The following is a 20,220-nucleotide window of genomic DNA, read 5'->3' as shown; positions in this document are numbered from 1 at the left end:
GCATGAGTGTTCGTACGTTTTAACTGAAATAATTCATTAATTAAATCATGCATTTGGCAGGAATTGTGCAATGAATGAAAGTATGCATTGCATTGTTGGTGTGGAAACTCGTGCTCATGCATTAAAATATTATTGATTTTGGTCGCAGAAGGATGTGCATTGAAAAGTGTGTGATAAGAATGCATAAGTGACATACTCTTGATGATTTTTGCTTATGAAGGCATTGATGGTCAATTGGATCATAAGGGGCTGGGTGAGCCTCGAGAACCAGTCGTTCTCTGTTTTAGTTATTTTGATGCATTGCAACAAATCAATTGTGAGATTGATGTTTTACCGCACTGTTCTATGTTGTCACGGGCTGTGGTCCCGTGAAAAGCTTAGCATGCTAATGTGCAAGCTTATGTTATTAATTCTGCATGTAAATTCGCAAATGTAAAAGAAATGAATTAATAACCAGATAAAAGAAAATAAAGAACAGTGTAATTCACTTTCTCATTGATGTCCCTGCTTTAGCGTGGGAATCTTGGATATTGCGGTTTAGGGGAAACCGTGAGGATACAAAAACTCTGTGTGCGTTTTGTTGCCCCTGAACCCGATATTAAGGTTCTTCTCCTAGCCACGGTTTTAGAGAGAATCCGCCACTTTACCCGGGAGTGGTGTGTTAGTCACAACTGTGAGTTTATTTTGGTATACCAAGAAAGTGGCGCCAGTGGATGCTGTTGTCCCTGGTGTCCCCGACTTTGGATGTTGTTTTCCAAGGTTCCGATGGATGGTGTTGTTTCCTGATATCGGTCGAGGGCTAAGTTTGGAACCCGGTAACAAAATACAAATTGTGTGTGAAGTTACCCCGGGAACCCTACTTGACCTCGGGGATTGTACCCGTTTGGTGTATCCGCGGGCAATGATAAGTTAAAAAGAGTAACTTAAGGATTGTGTGCATTTAATAGGTCATGCATATGGAAAGATGGGAGTTTAAATGAAAGATAATATGGGTTCATGCATTATACATAAATCTTGCATATTCTTACTCTGCATTAGTTCATGCATGTTTACCTGTTCACTTGGTTGCTATACATTGATCATTGCATGATGTTGATCTTTGTTGCATTTAATTTCCTTTTTTATTAAGTTGTAATTAATGTTAATTACTTAGCGTTCCCTCATGCTTAATATTTATTTTATTGTGCATAACTGGTTAATTGCCTTATAATTTGGTTATAGTTGTAACTTCCTAAAATATTACATGAATCTTATTTATGCTCTTTTTCTTATTTGATTCATTAGGGGAAACCTGTACGCAGAATTTTTCGGATTTCTGACCCTCTTATTTATTGGTTTTTCCCAGGCACAAGTGATCAGTGAAGTCGACTCGCTTCTGAGGGATACGAGGGTCACATTTGTTTCAGACGGCTTCACTTACGGACAGAGTGGCTCTACCTGTGTTTTCTTTTAGTTCTTCTGATTTCTTGCAATTTGATATTTCACTTTTGACATTGAACATATTACTCTTATTGATTCATTAATAAAAGAGTTCAGTGGATTGGTTATGATTGATAAATGTAAGTTGCTTTGTGGTGTGTGGTTATCCAACTGAAATTGGAACTGTAGGGACCCCAGGTCTCTGGGAAGTTTTCCGCGACTCTTAGAAAAAAAAATATATTCCGCATTTTTCAAAGGTAGGAGTTGGGGTCGTTACAAAAAGTACCCCGAGTAGGTTACTCGGAAGAAATGATTGGAACCACAGCGATCCCAGGACTTGTCTGAGATTTCTTGTTTCTTAGTAATTGAGCATGCCAAGTATATTACTAATTTTATGAAATACTGTGATGGGTTATCCTTCGAGAAACCCACAAGATTGCTATCGTAACCAGACCTTTAGACATGTACGGTATATATAGTGCGATAAGAAGTATGAGAGGTCATTGAGTACCTCGAAGTGTGCAATAAGCACTTTATTAAAATAAAGGAAATAATGATGTCGGCCTTACAGGCCAAATGCTCAAAGAGCAATGCATATCATGTATGAACTAAAGGAATTGCAAGATATTAATTGATTGCCCTCTCATCGTAGTCGTACCTCTAGGTAGATACGACCATACTTTTGGACAAGTACGTCACATTGGTGTTACGATGTTTGAATTATGAGGTTGTGACAACCTCGAAGCATGAATACGGCATAATGTTGAGATCACATAAATGGTGACAACTCGCCTTCACAGGCAAGATGCTCGAGTGGGTCTAACAGACCAGAGCATGTAGAATGGGGCGGCGGTTGAGAAACCCCCATCGTACCCATTCGACCTTCATGATTCATCAAGGGAGAGGATGGATGGTATAAAAACTTCGATGGACAGGTTGTTAACAACCACCCCATGGGCAAAAGACTCGGCTTCTCCAGTCATCAGAGTTAGGAGAATTGGGATTACCATAAATTATCCTACGTGATAACTCTCAAGCACTTCTGCAGAAGTTGGATGCATCCATGGGCCACGAATGCCTTTGGAGATTTGCTTTCTTGGTCACTGATCGTCCCCTTAGGAGCGGACTCAGTCAGCCATCCAGGTTAATGAAAAACACCTGACATAATAAACCCCCGAACCGGTCTCGATTGTTTCTATGTTTCGCGTCTGTGCGTACCCACAGGCCAGTTAATATCAGAACTTAAAGAATATCATTTTCATAATAAGATGTAGATGATTGAGATTTATACTACTCGAAATGTTGTTGCTATATCTGTTTCAAGACAATAGATTTTTGCATATGTTGTACCTGCTAGAGTAGATTACTTATTGTGCTTGTTGCTTTTAATGTAATAAACTGCTTATCTCATGAATGTCCTACTTTATTTTATTCTACATTGTTTATTCGTGCACCTACTAGTTTATTATGAAACTGACCCATTTCATGGGCAGGTGATGAGTAGGACTTCACAGGCGGCCAATGGCGCGATGCAACATGGCTTAAAATTTTCCTTCTTTCTGCTGGTGTCTTGGCTCTGAGTTTTGAGTTTTTCTTTAGATTATTGGATAGTGGGAAAATGCTCATTTTGTAATAAACTGCAAATTTTATTAATAATCTAATGTTTTATTTTCTCACTTCCTTTAAATAGTTGTTTTATGTGAAATGATGATTTTACTTCTAACGTACCTAGAATTTGGTAACTTGTGATCCTTTCTAAATTGCTTCCGTTGTCGATTTTAAGAGTAAAAACTTAAATATTTGAAAGGTTTTTCATCAATGTTTTCGAAAACACAAGTTGAAATTTTGGGGCGTTACATGTATACACATATACATATTGTATATGTATGTACATATGTATATATATTATATATACATATATATATATATTTGTATAATATATATATATATATATATATATATATATTTGTATAATATATATATATATATATATATATTTGTATAATATATATATATTTGTATAATATATATATATTTGTATAATATATATATATATATATATATTTGTATAATATATATATATATATTTATATATATATATATTTATATATATATATATTATACCCAAGTCAATTGGTTGACTTGGAGATGGCTGGTTGTTGGACTGTTAGTCCAACGGTTAGATTGGCTCCCCTATCTCTCCTTTTAATCCCTCTCTTCTCTCTCTTATTCTCTATATAAAGGGTGGGTGTGTGCCTTTGTATTTGTGAGTGAGTGATGGGCAGTTTTCTAGGTTTTGAGTGTTGTAGTGAGGCTCTTTTGTAATTTTTTCATTCTTTTGTATTATTTGAATTTCATACTTAATGAAATTGTTTATTTTTAAGTCTTGTGTTCTATGGGTATTTCCATTGTGAATAAGTGTTTAACTACGTTGTATTCTTGGCTCACAGGACGTATTTCGAAGTGCATTGGTATCCATACCATTTTGTGACATTATGATAGATTGGAGGATTGGAGCCAACAACAAAGAAACTACATTGCAACTCTCTAGTTTAACTTTCATATCTTTGTTTCCTAAATTTGAACACACACACACACATGTATATATATATATATATATATATATATATATATATATATATGTGTGTGTGTTTTCAAGTGTCATGCTGAAACATATTGGGCTAAATTTAATCCAAGAAAGGAAAAATCTTGTTACTCCCAAAGTTGTTTCATTTTTATATTGATAAAGATATCACAAGCATTTACATATCTACACGTTTACATATGCCATACTGAAACATAAGAGTTTCCATACCTTGTCAGCATCATTCACACGAACATCTGAGCATCCAGAAACACAACACTTTCCCCAGCCTCGAGCAACAACAGCCGCATGTGATGTCATGCCACCTCTTGCCGTCAGTATTCCTGTAGCAGCATGCATACCACCAACATCCTCTGGGCTAGTATCCATCCTTACCTTCATCATACACAATCTACAGTCAGTTTAAATCATAACCCTAGTAATGCATTTGGTCAGCATAAAGCAAAAAAAATGCCATTAGATTGCAAGGACATATTTAATAGCAATTATTAACTATCCTTCTCAAAGATAGATGCTTCCATGAAGTGCCTATTTATGATGACCGAAATTAAGACCATCTCACAATAAATTTGCAAACCAAAACAACATACTGAATTATCATAAAGATGAAAAATAGCATTATTTGTATTCTCCATGACAATGCAAAAAGAAAGCCATTAAATACAGCAACTGCAGATTGGGCTTGCTCATGCACATGTATGTTTATGTTCTAATAAAAGTTTTTGCACTATATCAGACTAATATGCAATTAAAATCTTTGTCTCTTTAGTACAGGAAACTGCTCCCTTATGCAATCAAAATTGAATTAAGTCAATTAAATAACATAATTAATAAATGAACAGGTTGATGAATTAATGAAATTACTAGATCATATGATAAAAGTATGAATTTAGTTACAAGTGAAAAAGTCTATTAGGAAATACCAAAATGACCGTCTTTCCTTGGGCATGCCATGCTTCAGCATCATCTGCATTAAAAACAATCTGACCCACAGCAGCACCTGGAGAAGCAGGCAATCCAGTCGCGAGAACTTTATCTTTGTATACTGTTGGGTCCTCAAACTGATAAAAATGACGCAAAGGCCAAGTAATGAGACCCAGTTAAAGTCCAGTCTTCAGCACACATACAAACAGGGGGATATGGACACTGGCAGGCATGCATCTAAAGTAATCACATGAGAACCAAGAGTAAAACAGTCACTTTTCATATGGCAAGAAGTCACATGTGCATAAAAGAAAGAAGCTAGAATGTGCAAACAAGACCCAAAAAGCAACAACATATACATATGACTACATGACTATACCAGTACAAATAGTGGCATGCCATACAAAAAGGTGAGAAGAAGAAAGTTGATCAGAAGGTATCTTTCTTACCTTTAAAGAAAATGAGAACATTTTTCATTATTACAAAGAGTTACAATTTGTTTGAACTGAAAAATATCAACTAAGAAGGCTTGATCAATAAAATTTCAGTTTTTCCAGAAAGTTTACAGTACTTATTCTTCAAACCAAAGAACACTACAATCCAAAACCTGGAAGGTATTGATTTTTTATATTAGAATATGCTGCATCACAGCTACTTTAACAAATTGCCTAACAGAAAAAATTCAAGGGTGTTTCAGAATGAATTCTCAGTCGTCAAAAATACTCCAACCAACTGAATCCCAATCCAAAACTTATGACAAATCTCAATAATATAGAAGCACATGAAATCACGATCATGTGCTGGATTCATCAGTAAGCCAGGCCATGCCTGGAATGCCTGAAATGGCAATCAGTTTATGACATGGCATATATTTTGGGTCCAAAACAGTGAAGCTGAAGTTTATATGATTATGTCATTGAGAGTAGGTTCAAGATCAAGATAGGAGTCCTAGAATGATATCTTCAGTACAAAAGATGGGAGCTTAGAGGAGATAGAAAGAAGCAGAGAAAAGAAAAAGAGACTGCAAGTTATTCAGGAAGACTGGCCCTTCTCTTAGCAAATATTGTAGGATCTACCTGTGGATGAAGAAGTTGGTCAAGGTGACCAGATTCCACCATTTTGATGGATGATCGTTTATCAATAAGTCCTTCTTTCACCATATCTACTGCAATTTTTACTGCACATTTCCCCGTGCGCTTCCCAGACCTGCATTGCAGCATCCATAACCTATTCTCTTGTACAGTAAATTCTATATCCTGCAAATAAGGAAGAAAATATCTGTTATTATATATCCATACTAGAATGCCATATTACTTAAAATTTTAAAAGGCCAAGAAAAAGCAGATGCAATGTAGATATAATAAAGAATTAATTATCATGCACATGTACCATTTCACTGTTTGCTGTAACAATTATGTCATGTAGAACAATGTTGTGATACACTACGATACGTAACATATCTATGGGGTGTTCTGATACGATACACACCCGTATCTCGATATGGGTGCATATCTTATGATAGACGCTTGTATCTTACGATACACTCCGATACGGGGCATATCTTAAGATATGCTATAAATGCAGTTTAAATGCACTTATTTCAATTTTTTTTCGAAAACATATAAGGGCCGTGGGGTTAGTTCATATCATCCCTTAAGAGCTTAAGAGTGATTTAGAAAGTTTTTTTTCCAAAAAAAAATATGATGTTGATGAATGATATCAATGGTTGACGTTATCTAATTCATTTTTTTTTTAATTAAAAAAATAGTTATGTAAAAATTTTAAGCATTAAAAAAACACTGCATTTTTTTTGTTTATATAAACACGTTATTATGAATCTTGAGAATTATTAGCTTAGATTCTTTATTTAATATGCATATTATTTCATAGTTTGCATTTTTCTTGTGAGATATACATGCCATTTATAGCATATTATCTTGATTATTTAATGTTCGATGTCTTATGCATCATAGCACATAATTGTTTTGATATGTAATATTATAGTTTTATCTTATGCAATTCATCATTGTTTGTTGATGTCTTATGCAACTTATAGAGCCATAAATGCTTCATATGTGATTTTATGGAATTCATCATTGTTTCATGTGATGATTTTTTTAGAATTTTTTCTGTTTTTTCTTGATATTTTTGGATTTTTTGAAAAAATTTATTAAAAATTTATGATTTTTTTACAATATGATATGATACTCAATGATACATATCTTTTTTGGGCCCGACCGATATGGGTAACGACATGATACTTACAACCTTGGTGTAGACACTTCAGGGGAGGATCTACAGTGTTGATGTTGGATATAGCTGGATACTGATCAACACCAACACCACTTGGCACGGCTGAGATATGCAACTTTTTTAACATCAAAGTTCAATGGACATGGGTGTACTCCCGGTGGGCAGGGGGGACCTTAAGGGTTTTACCAACCAGAGGCCAGCCAAGGTGCGGTCGGTGAGGGGGGGGGGGGGGGGTCCCTTGGATTATCCAAAAAAAAATGTTCAATGGACATGCATGTTGACTGCCAAACATGCCACAAAAAAAGCATGTACATTTCTTTGAGGTTAGAAAGAAGCGTCCAATCCTTGAGATATAAAATTTTCCCCTCTTCAATACTAAGAACAGTAAATTGTAAGGTACTCAGTGTTGCAAGGCTCTCAACACCCTCCAACTGCTGCAAGCTTCATTTTTCACTGGAAATTCATTGAAATCTTGAAGGAATCTCCAGTACACAGATATTCTTTTTTTCCTTAAAACTAGCAAAAATCTAGGGTTTGCTTAAAAATCCCAGCACCTTCTTAATCAAGATATAAAAACTTTAGGCTTTTTTCTTTAATATATCTCTTTCTCAACCTCGATAAAATATTTTGTTTCTTATCTTTCGGCTCTCAACTTTATGTCTTCTAACTAATGTGTGTGTGTGTGTATGATCACATATCTATTTTCTCAAGGTTTCACATTACAGTGCAGTTCAGCACCAACACTCGTATCAATGTTTGGCCAAGAGGATTCTCCTCAGCTATGTGAGCTTTGCTCATGTTTTCCATCCAGTCTCTGTACTTATTTACATAATAATGGCATGGAAGTATGATGAAAACATAATAGGATTTTTTCTCTTGAAATTGGGGAGGAGAGTGGGCACTGCAAATGGTGATTGTGAGAGGTCAGTCTTGGTTCCATGAATGGGCTTCCACAAAATGCAAATGCTCCCAAAAGATAAATATAAAGGCTATGAGGGACAAGATAATAGGATTAATAAGAATGGAATTGAATATAAAAGAAGGGTATCAAGAGCAGGCTCATGCACTATGAACTTCTATTTAGCACTTGGTCACAAAATAACCTGCACAAACTCATCAATGGTTGCAAACTTTACATGTACAATCACCTAAGGCTTTCAAAGTCCAATCAATTAATTTTCTCTATTGATGATCAGGCTACATGAAAGAATTCATTGAAGTGGTAGACATGTGATGCCAACCTCTAGAAAGCACATGCCCTAAATCAATATTCATATAGTATTTAACTGTCTCTTGAAAGTTGAAAGAAATTGGTGATTTTGTGATCCATCAAACAGACTCTACAAGCACAATAAATTTTCAGTAGTGCTAAAAAAAGGCGAAGGCATGAAAAAATGGAAAACAAGGCATTTCCTTCATTCAAAGAAGAAACCCCTTACCATCATGTCTCTATAATGTCTTTCCAAAATTTTACAATTTTCCACAAGTTCATTGTATGGTTCAGGCATATGTTGTTTCATTGTATCAATATCCTCTGGGGTTCTAATGCCAGCCACCACATCCTCTCCCTGCTTAAATGAACCATTAAAATCATTAGAAACCAGTAGTAACTATTTCATTTAATTTGTCAAAGCATTGTCAGTAAAACATAGCTTCCATACAACTACCAAAAAGAAAAAAAAAGGAAAAGAACCATGCAGTGTAAACCGTTAAGTCTTTCTAATATCTTGATTTATTTAAACATATTTCTGTAATTAAAAGATCATCAGAGTTAAGACAATAAAAGAACTAAGCAGGTAAGGAAGGGATAAAAGTGCCCCTTAAAAACAATATTCCAATAGAAGAATTGCATGACTACCACAAGAAACACCATCTAGGTTAGGTTGATTATCCACCGAAGGCTTGATTTTTGGTACAAATTTGAGAGGCTATGAAAGACCAAACCTCCTGCTATGAACAAACATCATAAAACTAAAGGATGTCCAGTTAAATGCCTAGGAAGCCCCTTACCCTCCAGCTCACCAAGTAACACAAAGTTATGCTGTCATTGGTGCAGCAATTGAAGAATAAAGCAATGCCAATCAGGAATATGAACACCATCTCTCTTATTCCCTTCCCCCAAAACCTCAATGACTGAAAATGGCATATATCATGGGTCATGGCCAGAGTTACCGGGAGCTTCTTAGATAAGTGGGAAGCCCGCTTCTCGGAAACTCGCTTCAAAAGCGTGATACTCCTCGCTTCCGAAACTTGATGAGAATCTCGATTCTCCCACGCTTCTCCTATGCTTTCCACACGCTTAATATACTCTTCTTATATGTTCTCTCACTCTACTTTTCATGTTTTTATGCGTTTCCTTTCATGTTTCACTCACTTCCATGTGCTTTCTCTAAATTGGCGTCATCATTTTTAGATTTTGTTAAAAATTTAATTCTTACGCTAAAAATCATGAAATTTAAGAATAATCACTTTTATTTTAGTTTTTATTTGCATTCCATTTCGATTTATATTCAATTCTTATATTGTTTTTTTTTATTCTTCATTTCCTGCTTCCTATACATTTTAAAATGCATCGCTTCTCGCTTCCCGTATTGTTTCCCGCTTCCACTTCTTAGTCTGGCAACCTTGGTCATGGCCTATCTCGACAGTTTCAACTAAAAATGGCATACATCATGGTCTATATCCTCATCGGTTGTGCTCATCCTCATAGCTCTTGAAGATAAACATAATTCTTACTTCTCATTAAATTCATCAATTCAATGGAATTCACTGTAATATCGTGTGTTTTTCTACCATTTTAAATTCTGAGATTTCTAAAAATTTGGCTAAGTGTTTTATAAAGTTGATAAAATCTTCTATTTTAGGTGGCGTCAGCTGAGTCTAGGCATGGCCCAAGACCCATTGACAAGACCTAAACGAGCCAATTAAGATTTGGTAAAACTTTTTTATTTTTGACATTTAAAATCGAGTGAAATTCAGGCAAAATTCGGAGGCGAAATTCATGTAATATATCATTAGATGCATCTCGAAATTCTGAAAACATTGATATTTTGAATTTGTGTAACGACCCCAACTCGTACCCATGAAAAAGTGGCCATTTTTTTTTAAAACAAGTGCAGAAACATTCCTAAAAATTTGAGGGCCTTAAAGTTAAACACAACCGCCACCACAAGGAATCTTATACTCATCTTTCAAACCAAACTAAATCCAACTCTATTTATTCAAATGCACAAAGTTTAAGACATAAACAAATAAAATGTAAATAAAGTCAAAAGAAGAGCCACATTGTCCAAAGGTATCTGTCAAGCAGTCGTGTAGCCCCCTCGTAGCTTCTCTCAAAGCAAGTCGCCTCACTAGGCATCTGAGACTGTGAAAAATACAAAAGTAGGGATGTCAGAATCCAAAAATTCTGTGTACGAATCTCTCTAATGAAACAAATAAGTAAAAAGAACATAAATAAGATTCATACAATATTTTAGAGGGATGCAATTATAACAAATCCATAACTCAATTAACTATTTATGCAATAGGGCACATTTATAAAGCATGAGGGACAATTTAATAAACAATAGGGACCACATATTAAGTAATAAAGATATTTAACATGCATTAGGAAACAAACATCATGTAGTAACTAATATATCACAATTAAAGGAACAAATAAATATGCATGATCTAATGCATAGCAGGAATATGCATGAGTTCAATGCATATGCATAAATCAATTATTATCTTTTATCAAAGTTTTTTTTTTCATATGCATGTCCCTATTAAATGCACACAATTTAAGTTTCTCATTTTTAATTACCGTTGTCCGTGGATACTCCAAACAGGTAAAATTTCTGAGGTCAAGTTAAGTTCTTAGGGTAGCTTAACACACAATTTGTATTTTATTACTAGGTTGCAAACTTAGCCCTCAACCGAAACAGTCTTCAGAACATTAGACATCCAAAACTAATGTCGAGGACACCAGGGACATCCAAATCTACAAGTGTCACTTTCTTGGTATACCAAAACAACAGTTGTGTCTACACACCACTCCCAAGCAAAGTGGCAGATTCTCTCTAAAACCGTGGCAAGGAGAAGAACCTCAATATCGGGTTTAGGGGCAACAACAACGCATATAGAGTTTTAGTATCCCCACGGTTCCCCAAAACCGCAATATCCAAGATTCTCATACTATAGAAAGGACATCAAGGAAACGTACATTACATGTTCTTTTAATTTCTTTTATCTTGTTATTAATTCATCTTCTTTAATTTGCAATTCAACATGCAGAATTAATAACACAAGCTCGCAAATTAACATGCGAAGCTCTTCACGGGATCACAACCCGTGGCAACATAGAACAATGCAATTAGAACAATAATATCACATTTGATTTTTGCAATGCATAACATCTCAAATAAAGAGCAACACATGCTCAAGGCTCGCACAACCCATGATGATCCCTTTTAATCATCTATGCATTCTTATGCAAAAATCATAAATCACATGCCATTATTCATTCATTCTGCATGCCTTTTCATGCGTAATCATGTATGCCAATATAGAGATGTGCATAAAACAACAATATTCATATGCATGTATATGAGTTCAAACCTTCATATTAAATGCATGCTTTCATTCAATTCGCATATTCATGTCAAATGCATGTTTTCATTCATGAATCATTTTAATCAAACATGAACACTCAAGCAATCATTTATATGCAAAAACATATTAATTCCATGTATGCATGTGAACATGAGAACAATTATGCATTAATACTTTGATTAATGCATGATATAATAAGTGCAAGTTTTTGCGTGAATACAACTATATCTAATATCATCATTCATGTGACAACATAAACCTTTATTACGGTTTTCATTAAGTACATAAACAAAAAATCTTTTCAAAACATTTGTTTTCCCCCTTTTCATTTTTTTTAATACCCCGCCCAGCAGACAAGTGGCTGGGCCTGTTAAATCAACTCAGCCGACTCAGTTGGCGGGGTCAGTTTCCCTACCCAGCCAACTCAGTTGACTGGGCTCTGTTAGGACCAGTTGCCCACCCAAGAGTAGGTTGGCTGGGGCACTTAGAGAACCAGATTTTCAAAAAAAAAATTGTATACATATATTGTAAGATCTCGTGTTTTCGGATCTTAGTCAATTCATGAAAATTTTGAAATTTGGCTAAGTCTGGTAAGAAAATCGTTTGAGGCTCGAGTTTTAGACCAAGGTCTTAGAGTTTGGGTTTGACCCAAGTCTCATCAACAAGGTCTACACAAGCCAATCAAAATGTGGCAAAGAGTTTTAATTTCAACTTTTAAATTCAAGCGAAATTCGGGTTATTTTCGGGCGAAATTCGGAATTTGATATTCATGTAATATATCATTGGATGCGCCTCGAAATTCTGAGCGCAATGGTATTTTACTTTTTCATATTTGAGTTCTGGTTGGCTCAGAAATCACGTTTTTCTAAAATTTTAGCAGTTTGTTGAAACGGATCCGAAATTGGATCGGATTGCATCCAAGGCGTAGGATCCAAATTTCTATGGATTTGGGTCCTAGTTAGGTCCTATAAAAATCTGGAGTTGATACAAGTCTTAATCCAAATTTTTGTATGAGTATGGGTTTGGATCTTGGATCTTGGATTCGAATCCGGATCCAAATCCAAGCTCAACATTTTTATGACTTTAAATTCAGCTGGGAGCTTTAAATTGAGGTTAACATCATATAAAAAGTCTCCATGGTCAACATGACCAATTTTGGGAACCTTTGAATATTTAATAATAAGTAAATTCAAAAAAATAAATTTATTAATTTAATTGTTTTTATTAATTTCTGGATTTGGGTTAAGAGGGTTTAGGGTTAACCCTCTTCCCTAATTAAAAAGGGTTTAGAGGTTTCCATATCTTTTAGGAAATGAGGGTCAAAAAGTCAAACAAAATAATAATAAGTAAAGGAGTCCAAAAAAAAATCTGGAAACTCCCTAAAGGGAGAGACCTAATTCTGGAATCCAGCTATTAATAAGAGAAGGGAGGGGGGGGCAGCCCTTCTCCCTCATTTGGTTGTAGAAAAAAAAAAGAGGAAACAGGAAAAAGAGAAGAGAGAAACAGGGAAGGAGAGGAGAAAGAAAGGGAGAGAAGGAGAGGAGGTACAAGAGGAGGCCATTGATCTTCAGCCCAAGCTTTTTGACAGCTTCCATTATCACGATCTTGGTCAAGGTACAGGTACTTCTTCTTGAAACGAATGAGAAATCGGGTAGAGATTTGATTTTCATGCATCTTTGATGGAAATCCATGGAGGAACAGTGGACCCACGATTTTCACTGTTACCCATTCGTATATTCTGTATTTTTATTGTTTCTTAACAAAAAAAGGGGTATATAATAATAAATATCAAACAGTTTTTGCATAACGCTTATGCTGTCGTTTTTGACAGCAAACACAGGCCCAAACTGGGCCTGTGTATATGCGGTTGGACCCAGCCGACAGGGTCGGCTGGGCTGGACTTACTCTTTTCAATATATATATATGTATTAACAAATAGTTATGGCATGTGTTGATGCATTACAACAAAAAAAATGTTAATATGCTGTTTTGTGTGCTGTGCTCTTTTGGGCCGGGCCACGGCAGGCCCAGTTAACCCAGTCAGCTGGATGCTGGCCTGTGGTCTTGGGCATTGAAAAAAAATTTATTTATGTCTGTATATGATGTGGTTTCCTGACAGCATACACAGGCCCAAACTGGGCCTGTGGATATGTTGTCAGACCCAGCCGACAGGGTCGGCTGGGCTGGGTGACTCAGATAAGAGAAAAAAAAATTTATTCTTAATATAAAATAAATTATGTAGCTATGGGTTTGTTGGGCTGTTTAACAAAGAAAAAAAGGAAGAAGATAAGACAAGTTCTTTTTGTATGTACCCAGGGTTCGGCTGGCTGTTAGACCATTTGAGCTGGGCTCGGTTGGCCTGACAGGCCGAGCCTGGGTATGGATCTGTAGCTGCATAAATTAAAAAAAAGTAAATCAGAGGATATATATATATAAGGTGAGATATGTATAGGGTTTAAACAATTCTGTTAAACTCCTATGCTGCTGTTATGCTGTCCATCTTCGACAGGCTACACAGGCCGGACTGGGGACTGTGTACATGCTGTATGCTGTCCAGCTTCGACTCCTATGCTGCTGGGGCTGTGTACACGCTGTCATAACCATCCGGGTGTTGGCTGGACATGGAATGGATGTTGAAGTACTGACAAACATAATTTTTTCCTTAAGGCATGCATGTCACAGTTAATGATAGACACTTACAGACATGCATTGATTGAATCAAATCATGTAACAGCAAGCATGCACTTATTTAAAAAATTTGCATTTGACTGTCACGTAGAACGGTAGTAGTTGTGTTGATGTGTCTATGACTATTGTAAACAAACCCATTTCATTGTTGGCTGCATACACGTGAAAATACATATATGTTGATGTTTCTTTTAACATAACAATGCATTTACCAGTGGGCATGCACATGATATGAACATATAGTGACATGCATATGTGACTCTTGTTAAGGTTTGCAATCAACATGAGTAGATACACAGTTGGAAAATAGGTATGCACATAAGGAAGCTCACTTAAAAGAAAACACGCATCCACTTGAGTTTGCATATAGGGAAATTCTGAAAATTTTTGTGGTTATGCTTATGGGTTGTGAGCTTGTAACTAACTTGAAAAATGTGCAAATTGAAAATACATGATTTACTTCACATACAATATGTTATGGTTTATGCATAATGTACATCGGTGAACAAAGTGAATTACCGAGGGCTTGGTAAGCCCGAGTTGAGGGTTGCTTTCCCTTATTCCTGTCAATGCATTGCAAAAAAATCATGTTTTTCTAATATTTCATTTTATTGCACTGTTCTACATGTTTCCACGGGCCGGAGACCTGTGATGGCTCTCGCGAGATAGATGCGAGCTTTTATCTTTATTTTTGCATATGATGTTGCAAAACTTAAGAAATTAATTTTTAATAAAAAGTAATAATAAAGAACAGTGTAATATACCTTCTGGGATCACCCATCTGGAGAATGAGGATCTTAGAGATCCGGTCTTGGGAAGACTGTGAGGATACAAAATTTTGTGTGCTTAATTTGGTCCCCTGAACCCGATATTGAGGTTTCTTCTCCTGGCCACGGTTTTAGGGAGAGTCCGCCACTTTACCTGGGGGTGGTGTGTTTTGACACAGCTGTTGTTTTTGGTACCAAGGAAGTGACACTTGTGGGTGTGGGATGTCCCTTGTGTCCCCGACATTAGATGTGGAGGTCTAATGTTCCGAAGGTGATTCGGTCGAGGACTAAGTTGGAACCCAGTAATAAAATACAAATTGTGTGTTAAACTACCCTGGGAACCTAACTTGACCTCGGGGTTTGTACCCGTTTGGTGTATCCGCGGGCAACGATAATTAAAAAGAGAAACTTAAAGTTGTATGCATTTAATAGGGCATGCATAAGGAAACAAAAGACTTAAATGGAAGATAATAAAATGATTCATGCATTGCACAAAAGTCATGCATTTTCCTGTTATGCATTAGATCATGCATACTTTAAGGGTTCCCTTAATCAATACATGATGGTAAGTGTTGAATGTTTATTTCTTGTTGCATGCTGAAGTTTTATTACATGCTACTGCTTTACTGTCTTTGCATGCTTAGCATTTATGATTGTTGCATGAACAAATTCCCAAATGTTATAAACTGTCTTGTATGTATTTTCCTCAATTGTTGCATGATATCTTATCTTAACCCTTTATCTCACTTGTTTCATTAAGAAGTAGCTGTGCTCAGGATTTCGATTCTGACACCCTACTTCATTGGTTTTTCGCAGGAACAGGTGATCAGTGAAGTCGACAGCTACTGTGAGGGCGCGAGAGTCACAATGAGTTTTGACAGTTTCCTTTATGGACAGAGTGGCTCTTTATTTTGGTTCTTCAGTCTAGTGTTCTTGTCACTTATTATTCATCAGTGGTTACGTTACTTTCTGTTGAGTGAAACACTGTTTTTGAGATTAGTTCTTAATTCATGAATAAAGACATTGGTTTAGTTTTATGGATGTTAATTGCAAGTTCTTTTGTGGTATCTGGCTATCCAGTTGGAATTGGAACTGTGAGGACCCCGAGTCTCTGGGAAGTTTTCCGCACTGTTTAAAAAAAAAATTGCATTTTCAAAGGGGATGAGTTGGGGTCGTTACATATATATACATATATATACTTTTTTTTTATATCGTGCTCAGCCAATGAATGGCTGGGCTAACCGAGAGGCCAAGGCCTGACAGGCCAGCCGAACTCGGTTCGGCTGGGCTGCCAGCTGACCCAAGGTAAATGTAAAATATAAACACCCAGCCGACTAGCAGTCGGCTGGGGTCTTCAAAACCCTGCACAAGCCGAGCCTGTGCAGGTCTGCCAGGGCATGATAGGCCAGCCGAGTCAGCTGGGCTGTCAGCCAGCCCAGTAATGATATAAAAACATGCGCAAAACTTCAATGTACAAGAATTAAGCCTCAATATGCATACATGACTATTTCATGTGGCCAATAATGTAACGACCCCAACTCCTACTTTTGAAAAATGCGGATTTTTTTTTTTTTTTCTTTTTTTTTTTTGAGTTGCGGAAAACTTCCCAGAGACCCGGGGTCCTCACAGTTCCAATTCCAACTGGACAGCCACAAACCACAAAAGAACTTGCAATTATCATCCATAAACTAACCAATACCTTTATTTATGATTTAAGAATTAATCTCCAAATAAAGTGTTTGATTCAACAGAAAGTAAAGTTACGATTTCAGAAATTAAAAGAACTAAAAGGCAAAAGATAGAGCCACTAAGTCCTCTACTGAAGCTGACAAGCCCAAGTATAACTCATCCATCCCAGATGCATGTCCAACTTCACTGTTCACCATTTCCTGTGAAAAACCAACAAAGTAGGGTGTCAGAACCAAAATTCTGAGCACAGCTACTTCTAAAGAAACCAGGTGAGAGAAAGAACATGGATAAGATTTCATGCAGTGATTCGAGTGAGTGCTTAAGTAAAATTTGCAACATCTAAATATCCATAACTATCAATATTTGTATTTACTCACTAGTCAAGAACAGTAAACAGTGTCATATATTGATAACTAAATGATCAAACCTTTCAGCATGATTTCACAAAGTAAATCATATGCTACCACCAAATGATGTCATGATATCAAGAATGATTCAATCATGCATGATCTAATGCATAACAGAAAAATGCATGATTATGTGCAATGCATGATTTCTTCTGTTATCTTTCATTTAAGTTTCATCTTTCCACATGCATGCCCTATTAGATGCACATATCTTTAGGTTCCTCTTTTTAATTACCGTGGCCCGCGGATACACCAAACGGGTACAAACCCCGAGGTCAAGTAGGTTCCCAGGGTAGCTTAACACACAATTTGTATTTTATTACTGGGTTCCAACTTAGCCCTCGACCGATATCAGGAAACAACACCATCCATCGGAACATTAGACCTCCACATCTAATGTCGGGGACACAAGGGACACCCCACGCCCACAAGTGCCACTTCCTTGGTACCATAAACTCACAGCTGTGACTAACACACCACTCCCGGGTAAAGTGGCGGGTTCTCCCTAAAACCGTGGCCAGGAGAAGAACCTCAATATCGGGTTCAGGGGCAACAACGCACACGGAGTTTTTGTATCCTTACAGTCTCCCCAAGACCGGATATCCAAGATTCTCATACTCCAGATGAGATATCCCAGAAAGTAAATTTACACTGTTCTTATTCATTATATTTTTAATTAAGTCAATTTCTTTAAGTTTGCAACACCCTATGCAAAAGTAAAGTGAAAACCCCGCATCCTCCCTTGAGGGGACCCATTCGGGACTCCAGCCCGTAACCACCACTAGAGCAGTGTAGTAATGTGTCAAGTGATGTATTTAGAAACATAACTAAAAGAAAACCAACCCACGGCACTCCAGGCCGCTGATGGTCCAATTTGGCCATCGGAGCATCACATAATAAAACCATAACAGTTAGTGAAAGCATAACCTTCACGGCAAGTGTTTTCTCTCAATCCAATACACAAGCTTTTAAATAACACATGGATTCTAGCCAAAAATATAATGTTCATCTAGGGACATACAAGCAAGATCCATTCCATATGTACAATTTCAGTTTCATGTATCCATTCTCCCTAAACAGTGTAACATGAGCACTGTTATACACAACTGACCCATTACTAATTACTAAAAAGTATACTAGTTAGTCATGCTTCATTTTATTCATATATTGCCTAACAGTAAATACTAATGAACCCATTCTCCAATGATAACAGTTGTGCCCAGTTTACCGAATATGAATGGGGAACTGTTCAAAAGAGTGGAGGTCGGCTATGTGTACCTAATAATGCTGTCCTCCGATTTGGCACATCACAATGTGACATTACAAGACATTCAAGAGAAACTATATCACTCATTCATAAGGAAAAGTAAACGATCTGGTGTAACCTAATACAAAATCCAATAGTCAATGTTATTTAAATCAAGTGAAGTCAATTCCTACTGTTTCAAGAAAATCAAAGCTATGAAAAAATTTCATAATGGTGCAATAAAAGTCAGTATGGCGAAAGCAGGCCCTACTATTGCAATATTGTTCCACTGCAGAGGATAACAGGGTATGCTAGAAAAATGGGGTATGATAATCAGAATGTAACAGGGTATACAATTCCTTTAACTGGTCAGCATACACCAAGGTATTCCATTGACACAACTGTATAGAGGCATGCTGTTAACATTAAAAGACTGTTCGATTAACACAAATTGATCATAACATAATAGTGTGGGCAATTATCACTAACCGATATTTATTTTATCAAAATATACCTCTAATGATTACTCAAATTGGTGAACCTAATACTATACCTGAGGAGGTCCCAGATGGTCATACCTTTGCATTAAGAGTTTCCAACCCATACCCATTGAGTAATTTCATAAACAGGTAGTACAAAGTTCAAATGTGCAGATTAAATGTTTTTCATATTAAACCTATATTCAGTATATACGTTTTAAAGCCCCCTTGGTGCTCTAAAATGAAAACAAAGTGTGAATCACACACCAAGCAACGAGGAACTAGTGTCGTTCATACTGTCTTGCCCCAGCCTGGGACATGGCCAGGGTTCCCCTTTTTTTTTTTTTTTTCAATCGAGTTAGAGGCCAGCTCCCAGCTAACTGGGTCAGCTGGGCCTGCTATGGCCTGGTTCAAAAGATGCACAGCACCCAGCCGATTGGGTCGGCTGGGCCGGTCACCCCTCAATGCACATTATATTTATATTGAATTCGCCAGAACGATAACCCCAAACAGAATTTAACACATATCATGCCTCAATTCCAAATCAAGAGAAGGAATAGTAGGTCTAAATATTGACATCCACCTAAATAAAATAACTATCTTAAATCTGAACTAAGTTTAGGAGATAACCAATATACAATCCAACCAAAACAAAGGAAAAACACCCCACACCTGGAAAGATCCGAAACCCCCAAATCACCGAATTGGGGTTTTAGGTTTAGGGTTGATGTAAACCCCAAATCCTACTCTCAAATCCCCCACATGGAATCGAACCTATGTTCGATCCCTCACCCGAAATCCGAGAAGCACCGTACCTTATTGAAGATTTCTCCGGCGATCCCCGGCGGCAATCGCGAAAGCAGGGTCGCGGCTGATGCTCCTCACTGCTGCCGTGGCCTTCGGTGGTGGCTGACCGCAGCTCGTCGGCGAGATTCGAACTCCACCGGCGCGCGCACCGACTGAGAGAGACGCGAGGGAGATGAGGGAAGAGGGTGAGACCCCCTCTTCTGCCTCCCCTTTTTATCGCCGAGATGGGGGAGGTCGGTTACGCCCTGCGTAACCCCCCCCTTTTTCCCCTTTCCTTTTCCTGTTACAACAGGATCGGGCAACCCTTATCGGGTGCCCTTTCCTCTTATTTTTTTTTTAA

General features: G+C 36.9%; 1 protein-coding gene across 3 annotated transcripts in view; it reads right to left on the bottom strand.

The window, feature by feature from the left end:
• LOC149815452 (pyruvate, phosphate dikinase 2-like) overlaps positions 1 to 20,220 on the bottom strand; it is a 110,491-nt gene that overhangs the window by 45,836 nt on the left and 44,435 nt on the right. For all 3 annotated transcript variants that reach the window (XM_089990109.1, XM_089990108.1, XM_089990110.1), the window contains 4 exons: positions 8,641 to 8,769; positions 6,025 to 6,204; positions 4,948 to 5,085; positions 4,235 to 4,399 (listed from right to left, as the gene is read on the bottom strand). In XM_089990109.1, coding sequence (XP_089846235.1) covers positions 4,235 to 4,399; positions 4,948 to 5,085; positions 6,025 to 6,204; positions 8,641 to 8,769 — 612 coding nt within the window. The remainder of the gene's footprint in view (positions 1 to 4,234; positions 4,400 to 4,947; positions 5,086 to 6,024; positions 6,205 to 8,640; positions 8,770 to 20,220) is intronic.

The sequence above is a fragment of the Nuphar pumila genome, chromosome 15 (genome assembly GCF_984573655.1).
Source record: "Nuphar pumila chromosome 15, dmNupPumi1.hap1.1, whole genome shotgun sequence".
Taxonomy (NCBI): domain Eukaryota; kingdom Viridiplantae; phylum Streptophyta; class Magnoliopsida; order Nymphaeales; family Nymphaeaceae; genus Nuphar; species Nuphar pumila.
Note: the sequence above shows the minus strand (reverse complement) of the source record. Positions and strands in the feature narration are given on the sequence as shown.